General features: G+C 36.9%; 1 protein-coding gene across 2 annotated transcripts in view; it reads left to right on the forward strand.

Moving 5' to 3' along the window:
- The window catches only part of LOC116313386 (collagen alpha-1(XI) chain-like), an 80,297-nt gene that overhangs the window by 4,461 nt on the left and 62,233 nt on the right, over nucleotides 1-13,603 (forward strand). For both annotated transcript variants that reach the window (XM_039602184.1, XM_031731067.2), the window contains exons 2-4: nucleotides 2,222-2,386; nucleotides 5,725-5,938; nucleotides 7,782-7,944. In XM_039602184.1, coding sequence (XP_039458118.1) covers nucleotides 2,222-2,386; nucleotides 5,725-5,938; nucleotides 7,782-7,944 — 542 coding nt within the window. The remainder of the gene's footprint in view (nucleotides 1-2,221; nucleotides 2,387-5,724; nucleotides 5,939-7,781; nucleotides 7,945-13,603) is intronic.

The following is a 13,603-nucleotide window of genomic DNA, read 5'->3' on the forward strand; positions in this document are numbered from 1 at the left end:
CCAGCTCTTCTTCTTCTGATTGGTTGGGCCTTCCAAGGTGTGTTCACAGAGGTTTGGGGCGTCTGTGCTTACAGCAAAAAACTGCGCACCTGAAATGAACATATTAGGTAAATCTGCCAGGAGTAGAAAGAAAACTGTATGAAATGGAGCCCCTGGAAGCTTGTGCTTTTGGCTCATAGGGATTACTTGCAAATACCTCATTGTAACACCCACTATAACAGCACATATAACAAGCACAACAGTCCCCTTTGAAAATTAAATATCCACTTTTAATTTTTTCATTATGATTTGAGGAAAAACATGTTTCTCGCCAATACTGCAGAACATTTGTAGCGCTCAAGTTTTAATTTGTCTCAGTATACTAACATTTACAGTGCAGAGATTATATAACATTTGTTGCGTGTCATTAAAAAAAGGTAAATTATGGGAAGTGTTTGATATTTACATTTTGGTGAAATGCTTTCGTAATATTAGCAACTAAAACTTCAACTGTAGCGCTAACAAACATATGTTAAAAAAATCAATCATAGCTTTATTACTGACTTCTTATGTAAAGGAAAGCTATGTAACTTTTGAAAGAAAACAGCACATTTAGGACTGAAACATTAAAGCTGTTCCACTACTTTCAGGGGTTTTGCTGTTGCTGGTATGGTATTACCAGTAGCTTGTGGTGGCTCATATTTATGTTAGCTAATATTACCTTCAAATAGCTTCTGTGTAACTGCTTGGTGCCTGCATTTGAAATTTGAGCTGCCCATTACTAGCACAAGATTGATGAAGTCAGGGTGTGATGGTAAGGGTAATATTAGCTTTTTGTAGATACATCTTAAGTTTTGTGTGTCAGTCTAAAATACACTATGTCAGTCAGCCTTAAAAACACATATCGTTGTTTTAATACGGCCAGAAAGTAATGTTGCAGTATTGAATGTCTGTGCGTGTATTAAAATGAATAGACTGCATTGGTGATTGCTGATAGTACACACCAACAGGCATACTGACGTTCTTCAGGCCTACACATTTCTTCCATTTACTTTCCCATGCAAGACAGCACTTATAATTATCTTTGACTGATGACTTATTCTGTATATTTTTCAGCAAATGCAGCCTCGGGCAGATATGCATTAATCCACAAATTACGTTTTTTTGGACGTCAACCCTTCCGTTTATACACAAACCTTAAAGATAGACTATTAGGCTACCTAAATCCCCCGTAATTACAGTGTAACTAATGATGTGCCTCAAGATAGGGTTTTAAGAAGAAAAGCAGTTTGAGAAGGAGACATGCGAAAAAAAAAAAAGACTAGGCTGGAGTAAGCGTTTGATAATTGGAGGAGAGAGAGCAAATGGGAAATAGCTTTTATAGCTGTACTGTGCAGTTTCACCTCTGACTTTCAGATCCATTGATAGAAAAGAGCTTAGTAGTGTTAAGAAGCTTGTAAAGCTACCCCTTGCTGTGTTCTCCTTATTCCAAAGACCCTGTGATCAGCAGCAATGATTTTTATCATCCCATAGATGCTGTGGCTTTTAGCTGTGGGGGTAACCGGGGAGGTAAGGAGGGGGGCAATTATGTCTGCTGGTTCCTAACATTTTTATTGCTCCTCTGCCAAGGCAGCTCATAAAGCAACAACTGGTTGAACTGACAGGTTTGGCCAAGAGTCCTTGAAAAAGCAAGGGGTGTAATGGGTGTAAATGCTGATTTATCATCAAAATGCCAAGTTGGATTAGAGTTTCTGTTAACTATGCTTATAGTGTACTGTAAAGTTACATGCAACATAGACACTAATAACATAATAAAATAAAAATTCCATTAATCAGTCAATCAGCTCAACTTTTATTTTATTCAACTGGTACTATATTTAACTACCTATATTTACATAGCAGCACTTAGTATAGGTTTAGCAATTGGCGATATGGTCATTCAGACTGAGGACTCACTTATTCACTCAACTTTTAAGAGTTGCAACTTTGTAACAGTATCTCATTTACAGGGTGGCTTCTCATCATGGAAGTAGTTTTATTTAAAACTACTAAAATTTACAACTACACATGAAAATCTGACATAGATTTTGAGGTTTATTTTCACATTGACATTTTAGAGTCTTAATAAAGTAATCATTCTATTTTTTGTGGTGGCAAAAATTGTGTTTTAGTGCATTAATAATTGCTGTATAAGAAAAATTGTTGATGATTTTTATCAATTCATTGTTCTCTCTCTCTACAGCTGAACCAGTGGATGTACTGAAGGTGCTGGACTTTCAGAGCTCTCCTGAAGGAATAAGGAAAACAGCAGGCTTCTGCACAATGCGGAGAGGATCCAAACCCGACGTAGCTTATCGAGTGGGAAAAAGGGCTCAGCTCAGTGCTCCGACTAAGCAGCTTTTCCCAGGTAAACTCCTCACTTCGCAGCATTTACACTGAAACTGAAACAGTAGTCGAGTAGTGGGTCTTCCATGAAGCAGATAAACAAACAAACACTCCCAATTTTAAATGCTAGAGACTATAAAAAGATTATAAAGTGAATCTTGAGGATTACACAAGTTGTTGAGAGCTTTATTTTATTGATCATATATGTTTGTGTTAGTGTGGAATATGCTCTTTAATTTGACTGTTTACATAATTTGACCAGTTAATTTCAGATATAAATTGCAATCATATTGCATAAAACCCTTTAACAGAAACTTGTACAGAGAGGCACTTAAAATAGCCTTCCTGTAAGATAAGCTACAACTAACATTGTACAACAATACTAGAAACTTTGTGAGGCTTTCAAGACAACTGCTAATATTTGCATTGTAAAATTATTGCAATTGCAGGCGTCAGGTGATGTAAAGTATAATGTTTCTCACAAGCATTAAGCTAAATACAGATAAGTAAGGTTGATTAAAAAAGTTTTGGTGCTTTTAGGTCAAAGGCGTTGTAATTCTGACCCAATTTTGGGGTGAAATATTGCCAAATTAGCAGTTTTTAGAATTCATTCAATGTGGAAAATAAATGAATGGATCATGGAACTTCATCCAATGCTGGCATAGAGATTTTATCCGAGAAAAAAGTGGTAGAGTGGCAGATATCTGTGAAGCTATGGTGCTTGCATGGCTGCTCGAGCCAATTGTTGTTTGGAATAAAGTATGATGATTAAGTTTTATTTTCTTGAACCACTGAATAACAAAGTTTAAAAAAGAGTTAAAGATGATTGTATTTCACAAAGAAATAACAAAGAATGATTTGATAAATGACTCATAAAATCCTTTAGTGTTAAAGTCTGTCTTTTAAAATCCAGTGCAGACTTTCCAGAATTATTTTCTAGAGGATGCCAATGAATTTCAGTTTGCTCCAAGAACCCATAGGGGATGGTAATCTACAATGGTGCATGTAAACACATGGCTCAAGTAAGCGGAGCAGCACCAGATTTTTGTTATTTGATATTTTGGTAAAACCCACAAATCTTACAAAAAAGCAACAAAAGCATGTCTATTGTTTTGTACACTGATCTTGTCCAACAAAGTGTCTTTCCTCAAGTTTGATTGCTAGCAGATGCGAATGCTCAGTCTGTGGTTAAGGTAGTGAAATTTAGAAGGGTGTTTCATATTGTATGTGCATTTGGAGTGTGTTGCCCTTCTGTTTTTGAGAGGCCACATTTATTTTATTAGGCTTAATCCATATTTATTTTATTAGGAAGTAGATTTTAAACAAAACTCGGCAAATCCCAATTTTAGTAATCAATTGCAGAGAACAAAACCTTTTGTCTACTGACAGAAGCAAATTTGCCAAATGTCAAATTTTTAGTTGATTTTTTTAAATCTGAAATATTAGAAAATCATGGTATTCCTGTAAAGCAAGGACAACCTATGGGAGAGACAACATGTATTCACATGCAGGAGTGACATATAAAAGTATGGAGGGGAAGCGGAAATGCTCAGTGTATCATAGGAAGTTCCCCAACAGCCTTAGCCTATAGCGACAAAACTAATAGGTGTGTTCTAGTTTCCCCATCTGCAGGTTTGCTAGGCTCCTCTTGGGTCTGAGTGCCATAAAGTTTGTTATCAGTTGGTGAACTGGAAGCTCTAAGCAGACATCCATGTGCCTGCCACTTTTTTTGTAACCATGTGGACTTGTTCACAGGGACTTTACAATCCACCAACCTACACCCTGTCACAGGGAAGTGAAAGGAGTCAAATAGGAATAAATCTGGTCTAGGGTCACAGTGTCTGTTTCCACAATAGAGTATCTCTAATGAAGGGATGGTTCGCCTGATTTAGCCTGAAACCGACTTTCAGAAGTAGAGAGGAAATCTGTTTTTCAAACCCAAACTGGAAGCTTGGTGCTGGAGAACCATATGTTGAAGCATCTGCCTCCCAATCTACCTTTGGAAGCTTCAGGAACCACAAGTACGGCTGCACACTGAGAGCTCTGGATTTAACAGGGAGCCAGTGAGGAGAAGCTAATCTGGAAAAAAATATGAGATCTCTTTCTAGTCCCCCAAATTATAATATACAACTGCTGCTTGCATGGCTGCTCAAACAAATCATCCCTCCCTTTGCGGCCTGTTATTCATTTACTACTAGGGCAAAGTTTAGAAATGGTCCCCAGTTGCTTACTTACTCAAAATGGACTTCCAGCAAAGTGAGAGAAATTTATTAGGGATTCATTGCTGTGAAATGAAATGTCCCAGTCAGTGCAGTGTGTGTTAGTCTTTTTGAATCTGGCTACATTTCAAAGAGCAAAAAGAAAGACTAAAATGCAGTAATTGAAGGAATTAGAAAATAAGCCTGTGTAATTTTTGGCTTAACTGGACAGCATGCTCATGTTCACTAATGGAAACTTGAGTAATATAAGTGAGCCAGAGAGGTGAGGTGTTGGAGGTGCCATGAAGTAAAGTGTCAAAATGTCCTCAGTCAGAATAATTGGACTTTTATTTGGCTAGTATTAGTTATTTTTTCATTGAACCAAACTATTATGTTCTCAAAAAATATGACATTCGTTTGAGTTGTTGTATTTATAGCCCTTGTAAAGTTAATATGGCTGCATCACCACTACCAAGGCCTTTCAGGACATGCCAAGGTTTCTTTCAGCTTCACCAGTAAAACGGACTCGCGTCCAGTGGTCTAGACTCTGTGGGTTAATCTGAGAAGAGAAAGTTGGAGCAAAAGCAGTTCTCTCTACTCATTACGATACAATTGCCCTAGTTATAACATCAGAAGAGGTTTGTAAGACAGGCCACAAGGTAAAAGGAAGTCTCCAGTAGCACAAATGCTTCTTAAGTGAGGACTGTTTGAAAGCTTTTAATTATTACTAGCAAAATACGCACTCTTTGCCCATGAGCAAGTAAAAACACTGACATGTTTGTTAATTTATTATGTCATTCTGTTTATATTCATTATATCACAGTGAGATGGCAAAAAGAAGTGTTGATAAACACCAAACAAATGAAATAATAAAGACATATATTGTTTTTCTTTGCCAGCTACTCACTACACTTCATTTGATTCAGAAATGAAGAAAACCCTCCTGGCCAAAAGTTCCCATAAGAGATATTTTTATTAAACTATTAAAACTATCTTGGTTCTGTGATGTAGCTTTCATGTCTGCTGTGTATCTTTACATTGCTCTTAATCAGAATATTGGTGTAAAACATGTTCATTTCAGCAATTTTAAGACTATATAAACTCTATATTCATCTTTACTAATGTGACAGCCCACTATTACTGTTGTGTGTTCCACCTTTAGGGGGGGTATTCCCAGAGGATTTCTCTATAGTGTTTACCATCAAGCCCAAGGCTGGCCTCCAGTCCTTCCTGCTTTCTGTGTACAACCAGCAAGGCTTGCAGCAGCTTGGAGTAGAGGTGGGCCGTTCCCCTGTCTTCCAATATGAGGACCAGCATGGCAAGCCTGTCCCAGACGAGTACCCTTTGTTCCGTTCCGTCAAACTTTCTGATGGCAAGTAAGTGACTGAGCACTTTAACACACTAGAAGGCAAAATGTAGATGAATGGCTTTTGTGTCCCCTAAATAGTACCTTTTCTATGCCACGTGCAGTTATCCCATTATCTCAGCGATATCTCAAAATCTGGAGTTTGTTTGTTATGGAAATTGTGAGGTTAGCTCACAAGCAGTACATTTAGGGTAATTTTTTCTATTTTAAAAGATTCAGGTTATATTTTGTGCTAAGCAGAACCGCTCTGTTAAAACTATTTTCTCAGGCACTCAGAGCATACTTAACTCTTCCAGCCTGGTAAACTGACACGCAGCTCTGCACATTTATTCCCATCATATGTTGTTCAGTCATTAACACCATATGGAACAACTCAGACAGTAATGGCAAATAAATTGCTGGCAACAATTTAATGACAGCCTTTCTAAATTATTTACAGCACTGCTATACTGATATGCAGTAAAGGACAGGATTCTCATAGCTGTCCAATAAAGCTGAAACAAATCATTGTTAAAAGTTGCCAGCAATCTTTCATGTAAATGCCAACAGAAATGCCTTGCAGCAATTTCATGAGTTGTTCTTTGTTGGTGATAAATAGTGAAAATATACAGCTCAATCAGTGCTTTTAATTACAATTTTACAAAATGTGTGGCTAGTAGAGCACTATGGTTTACATATTTTGTCAAAGCTACCTTTGTATTTTTGAATAAACCAAAACTAAAACACTGACAAATTTTAGACCAAGGCTTTTGCACACACTTTATTTCCTTGAATACTCAAAATGTCAGAGTCATCAGAATCAGAATACTTTAGTAATCCCTGAGGAAATTATGTAGATATGCAGAACATGTGGATCCATTCATAGGACTAGTCCAACTAGTTTGAAAATACTCACATGCTCTTCTGGCAAAAACTGAAGAATACTTTCATAGTTAACCAAAAACAACTTTTGCATGTACTTCTGGGTAATCATGTGACATTTGGAAATGTATGCATAGCTCTCCAGATGCCACAAGGCAAGTAGCACTGTGCCAGTGCAAGCTGGTAAGTTAAGCTAAGCTGCATACGCTCATCGGCCACTTTGTTCAGTAGACCAGCTCAACTGCTTTTGAACTTCAGCTAGTCATGATAAGCTGTTGAAGTTTAAAATAAGCATGAAAATGGAGAAGAAAGGCAATTTAAGTGACTTTGAGTGTGGTTGTAGGTACCAGATGGGCTGGTTTGAATATTTATGAATATGAATATTTTAGCAACTGTTGATCTAGTGGTATTTCCCTATATACAATAATCTATAGGGTTTACAGAGAATGGCCTGCTTTGATCTGATTGGAAGCAGCAGCATCATTTACAAGTGTTGTTGCTGACCATGAGTATCCCTTTATGATCAATGTGTATGCATCTTCTGATGGCTGCTTCTAGCAGGATAGCGTGTCATGTCACAAAGTTCAAATAATCTCAAACAAGTGAGTAAGTTCACTGTACTGACCTCCAATATCTTTGGGATGTAGTGAAATGTGAGATACATATGATGGATGCTGTCCTATCAATATGGACCAAAATCTCTGTTTTCAGCACCTTCTCAATTTTGTGCCTCTAAAGAATTAAGGCAGTTTTGAAGGCAAACGGAGGTCTAAACCAGTACTAGCTTGATCTAGCTAATAAATCCTGTGACTGTATTTACCAGTATAATCATATAGAGCTTCATATCCAACTCCAGATGTGATAGCAAATACTGGTAAGCGTTTCCACTTCCTAAACTAAATGTTAACTATTCCCTTAGCTGTGGACTGAAGCAGTTTTCCTGAAACTCAGAGGGTCATTATTGTATTCCTGATGTCCTTCTTTTTTAACAGATGGCATCGCGTAGCTATCAGTGTGGAGAAGAAGAGCGTTACCATCATTGTGGACTGTAAGAAAAAGGTGACAAGACCACTCGCCAGAAGTGACCATGCCATTATCAGCACAGAGGGCATCACAGTCTTTGGCACCCGAATCCTAGATGAAGAGGTCTTTGAGGTATGACGGCCATATTGAATATCTTCTCACCTAAAGTATTTTCCCTGTGTGGTTGGTTGTGAAATGATTTAAAAGACCGTTGTCAAATTTGGGACTATCTATTTTGTAAAGAAGTTTGTTTTACAGCAAGCTAGACGATAAGACAAGAGAAACTTGTACCATGTGGTGTGTGAATAGCTGCAAGCCTGTTACAGTCATATTGTTGCTTTAATGCTTTCCTAGGCTGGATCTGGGCAGAAGACTTGAGTACAGTTTTTTTTTAGAGTATGATCATTTTTATGGAGTTATGGGTGTACAAAGTTTGCAAAGATTCAGTGCTATACAGGTAAAAACCTGCTTACACATAATTCCAATATGAATGTCTTACATATGTGTAATGCAGACATTCACCAATAGATTGCATTCATTATGCCTTGAAACTATTACAGAAAACTAACCTAGATGCCAACAATTTCTCTTTTCTGTTTAAGCTTAATTGAACACACATTGTGAGTATTATTCTCAATGATTTCCATTTAGCGCTGTGACAATTTTAGTTTGTAATACTTAGAGTCCAAAAGCTTTAAGGCCAGACATTTTATTTGCCTTTCATTGTGTGTGCATATATATAATAGGGAATTATATTGGCCAGAACAACAATATTGGCTTTGTATACTTGGCAAGAGCCATAGGCAATGTTATTGTGAAGGCTACTCGCACAGTGTGCTACTCAGTGTGTTTTTTTTTCTCTCAGCACTAATTTGATTTGAATATTTAACTACAAAGGAAATAAAGGGGTCTGTTCGAGTTTGACTGCCTAAACTATATTATGTTTTTTTATGAATTAATTGTGTCACAATTGATCAGTAACTGCGAGAAGCAGAATCAAAATTAAGAGGACAGTGATAAAATGGTTCTGGGAACTGGTAACTTTGTGCTCAGCAGAATATGTGAAATAAATGATGGCATGAAATGCATTAGGCTTGCTTGAAGGCTAGCTGAATGTAGAATGCTTGCTAAGCTGGGCAGTCAGCAAAAAGTTTGCTTCTAGGTCAGAGATGCCTTTCCACAGTGAAACCACTTGAAATTGTGATGTTGCTTCTCTTCACTTATATTTTTTTTTCCCATGTCGATTTACAGCTTTATTTTTATGCATATGTCATTAACTATTATGAAATAAATTAGTTTTAGGTTATAATGAATGAATGAATTCCAAAGTGATTTCTGGTTAATGTAATTAAGGTGAATAAGATTAGAGGGGATAAAGTGAAAATTTACCACAGTCATCCTTTTCTGTTTTTAAGTCTGATTTAATAGTTCTCATTTGGCCTGTGTGAGTGTTCTTTGTTTCAAAATACAATAAACTAAATGATATTAAATTACAGAGCAATTTAGGATGCTCTCTTTGTAAAACCTAGAAAGAAGAAATTGATTCCTTGTGTTCCAAGACGTTTTTTACGAGTTGCAAGGTGTTTTTAATCAGTGCATCACAGAGTAAGCTCCAGCTAGAATTGTATCTTAAGCTGTAATTATTTCCACTTCAAGTGTAATAACATAAGATGTGTTGATTTTAAAATTGCTACTTGTGGGCAAGCTGCACTGTTTTTGGAAAAAATTCTTACTGGCCACAAAGATGTTTGTTAGTATATTCCTATAGATAAAAGAGTGTTTGAAAGTATATGAAAGACACATGCTATGTTTAGAGTTTGCTCATTAAGTTATGCATTGGGATTCTTTGTAAATTTACAGCTATTGTAGGCATATTACAGAATACCTTGTAGGCTGTGGAAACGTTTAGAAGACTTTCCGGACTATCTCGATAAATGTATCGTGAAAATTTGAAACAGCTTTGCAATCAGCAGACCAGTTCTTTCATAGTCTTTTATGTATAAAATGTATTCATGTTAAAAATTTTGTGGAGGTATGTTTTCATACCTGATGTTTTCACTCTAAAATGTTGAATTCATTTCAGTTGGATTTCTATCTGGCTTGATTACATAGCTGGTGGAGAAGACATTGTGTTTTAAAATATGCTTTCAGTCTAAGAGGTGCCTGATAACATTCATGCCTGTATACTGAATACAGAGCTATGAGTCATTCAGCTTAGTTTAGCATGAAGGCTGGGAGTAAGAGTTACGCCTGACTTGCTTTAAAGTTTTAAAGGATGCCTACCGAATCCTCTAAAGCTTCAGATATAGATAAATTCATTAATTAACTTTCTCGAAGTTCTCCACGTGTTTTAAATAGATTATTTGTTCAGTCATAAAGAAACAGAATGTAATTTGTTTCCATTTAAAGTTCTGTTAAGCTAGGTTGTCCACTTTTTGGTCATACACTCACAAAAAGTGGACACCCTAGACTCAAACTTAGTTTACCTGCAGCAAACCTTCAGATAAGTTAACAGATTTGATAATGTGCAATTCTAAGAATCAATCTGAACAGTCTTCTTCAATCTAAAACAGTAATTGTGGCTGTTGAGCAAAAAAAGCTTGTGTTTATGTGTAATTATACTGGTTATGCTTTCTCATTCCAGTTGCTGTGAGTAGGTTACCTTACTGCAGTAGATTGCATAAGCAGGTGTCAAAGCTGGAAGCGCACTGAAGAGTGAACGCTAGGGGAAAATATGATCAGTGTGTGCTTAGTCTTGGCTAGGATTGCACAGCTGTTTAAGAGATATGCTCACTGACCGGGTCTCCAAATGCCTTTTCCCCCTCTTTCTTCTTTGAAATAAAAGCCACAAAATATTCAAAGTAAAATCATCTCCTCTTCTTGTTTTTACGCGAATCGACTTTTCAGACTTTAAAGGATTCTTTGTTTGTGCCAGATGTCTGTCTCTGTGTTTACATTTGTGTTGTTTTGTGCGAAAAAGTGTGAGCGTTCATGTGTGTATGTCGGAGAGAGAGAGGCGGAGAGAGGTGGAGATGGTTTGTTTATGTGTCTGTCATTGCTGCACAGGGACAGTGTTTCATTCCAAAACACTGTCCCTCAAGCAGGACAGTCCTTGGCAAGGGAATATAACAAGAGTCTGATGTGCTCTTAGCCTTAAAGTGAATCATTGTTTATGACTGGCTTGAGAGAAGTTGAGCGCTGTGACTGTTTCTCATCTGCCTCAGTCATTTTCACCCTCTAATATCTGTCACAAAATGTTTTGGTAAAGATTGTGTAATAGGAATGTTCATATTTAATGTCTGGGTTGATGAGAATGTCATCAGTCACTGCTTATGTTTTTTGTTCACTGTGATTTGCAAATAAGAACATTTTTGTTCTGCAGTATTTTCCCTATAAATTAGCCCTAGTTATATATAATTACATATAGTTCAGTCCTACCATTTGTTACCTTTGTATTTTGAGCAAAGTAATAAAAAAGAACTGCCTGATAGAAAAGAGCAGATCAAGGAAAAAGTGACAGAGAAAGAAGTGAGGAAAGTGTGGGCAGACAGGCAAACAGATGGTTCAAATAGTTCAACAGTTTTGTGAGCTACTGGCAGGCAAAATGTTTTAATATTTGAAGGGTGCAAGACATTTGTATGCCCCCAGTGCTTGAAAAGAAACGTTATCCCTCCGCTGACCACAGTGGCTGCATTTGATGAAATACTGGAAGAAATCTGGAGAGTATTATACACTTTTCCTCCTTTGTGCTACTTGGTTAATTGTTGTACTTGTACAGTTTTGAAATTCCATTTGTGTATTTGCTCTTTCAAGATGTATTCCCTCCTCAGAGTTTGGAAAAATAGGCATTGCATATGATCAGTATGTCAAGCTTGTTCAGAGGTATGTGTGAGAAGTTAAGTAAAGAAAATACTCGAGTGAATTACTGTGAGAAAAAATAAAGTAAATATATGCAGTGCCTATTTAAAAAGCTTTTTTTTTTAATTTAAAAAGCTAAAACATCTGCAATAACACCTATGAACGGTGGACATGGTGCCCTCAGAGGTTCAGTGTCACAGATGGGTCAGAGCAGGTGCTGTTTTGTTGAAGTTTTATTTGTGTTATTCTACAAAGTAATTCCAGTGAAAGGTTTTATTGGCTCAGTGAAATATTTGTAGCACCCCAAATGTTATGTTAAGTAAGGCTAGCTGTTAGCTTACATAGTGTTTTCATGTGTTCTCTGTGTATTCATTTTTCCTCCACTAGTCAAAACTACCTGATACACCTGTCCACAGGTAGTAACATTAGTGTCATATTTACCTACTTAGTTGCTGTGTTAGAGGAAACTATGGGTCATGTCTTAGTACGCTTACAAGGTCAAGTCTTTTTGTGTAAGTGACTGAGCATATGGTGGTAAATTCTGTTTTCTTGGTCAGTCATTCTCAATCCCAGAGACAAAGAAAAATAACCTGTTGTTATATTGACTAATCAGCTTTAGACCAAGTGTAGAGGGAACAGATACCAGACTACATTACACTACATTCACATCTTTACAGGACAGGTCTTTTTCTCCGGCAATAACTCATAAATTAAGTTTAATTAAGTCTATGTTTTAGGATTGCAGTTCATTCTAGTTTTCATATTTTTAAATACTTTAAATACAAACAGATTTCTCTTAGAAACTGTGGACATCCACCTTGTATTTAATATCCTGCACAGCCTGACTCAGTGTCATTTTATTTAACCAATGGCAGATATACACAGTCTGCAGGAACACAAATCAAGGCAATATTAATGATAAGAGTAAAAGTCTTCACAGTCTTAAAAATATATGTGAAATGAGAATGAATAATGTCTAAAAGGATGCACAATGAAATTAAATAAATAATGAATGTTGAGACTTATGGATGAAGAAATGTGTGCTCATTATCAAATATCATCACAATCAACACCATACCTGTGTTTAAAAACAACGTGCTTTGTGAAAAAAGAGCAGATACTCAGGCCGGGGTCTTTCTGTGTGGAGTTTGCATGTTTTCCCCGTGTTTGCGTGGGTTCCCTCCGGGTACTCCAGCTTCCTCCCACCGCCCAAAGACATGCAGTTTGTGGGGATAGGTTAATTGATTAATCCAAATTGCCCATAGGTGTGAATGTGGGAGTGAATGTGAGCGCGAATGGTTGTCTGTCTCTGTGTCTTAGCCCTGCGACAGACTGGTGACCTGTCCAGGGTGTACCCTGCCTATCGCCCTATTACAGCTGGGATAGGCTTCAGCACCCCCTGCGACCCTGAAAAGGATAAGCGGAAGTGAATGGATGGATGGATGGATGGAGCAGATATTATACGAAAGAGTAACAGTTTAAAACAAAGCAGGGTAAAGAATTTACATAACCAAAATAAAAAGAAACATTTCTGAGGCACTGATTGAAAAAGTAATTCAATGATACAGCTAATATTACAACTAATTAATAAAATAATAAATCTGATGTTTAAAAGGGACTGGAAAGAGGCCAGTCTTTAGCAGGACATAATGCAAGATATAATATAGGAGAAATATAGGAGGGTGTCATCTGCATAGCAAGCAAGTGAGTTTTAAGGTCTAGAAAAAGTAAATATTTCATAACAATAAAAAGGATGTGTTTTATAGATAAGAAACAAAGAAAATTTAGAGCCATATCACTGATACCAACAAAGCTAACACTGTCCGCCTGCCTGTAATTTTCCATGTGCTGTTCTTTTTCCGTGTTAGCGAGGGCTACTACTTGAAGCAGATGTTAGATTTCCCTGGTCATAGACCCAAGAAAATCTAACAGT

This window comes from Oreochromis aureus, linkage group 18, assembly GCF_013358895.1.
Source record: "Oreochromis aureus strain Israel breed Guangdong linkage group 18, ZZ_aureus, whole genome shotgun sequence".
In the NCBI taxonomy this organism is placed as follows: Eukaryota; Metazoa; Chordata; class Actinopteri; order Cichliformes; family Cichlidae; genus Oreochromis; species Oreochromis aureus.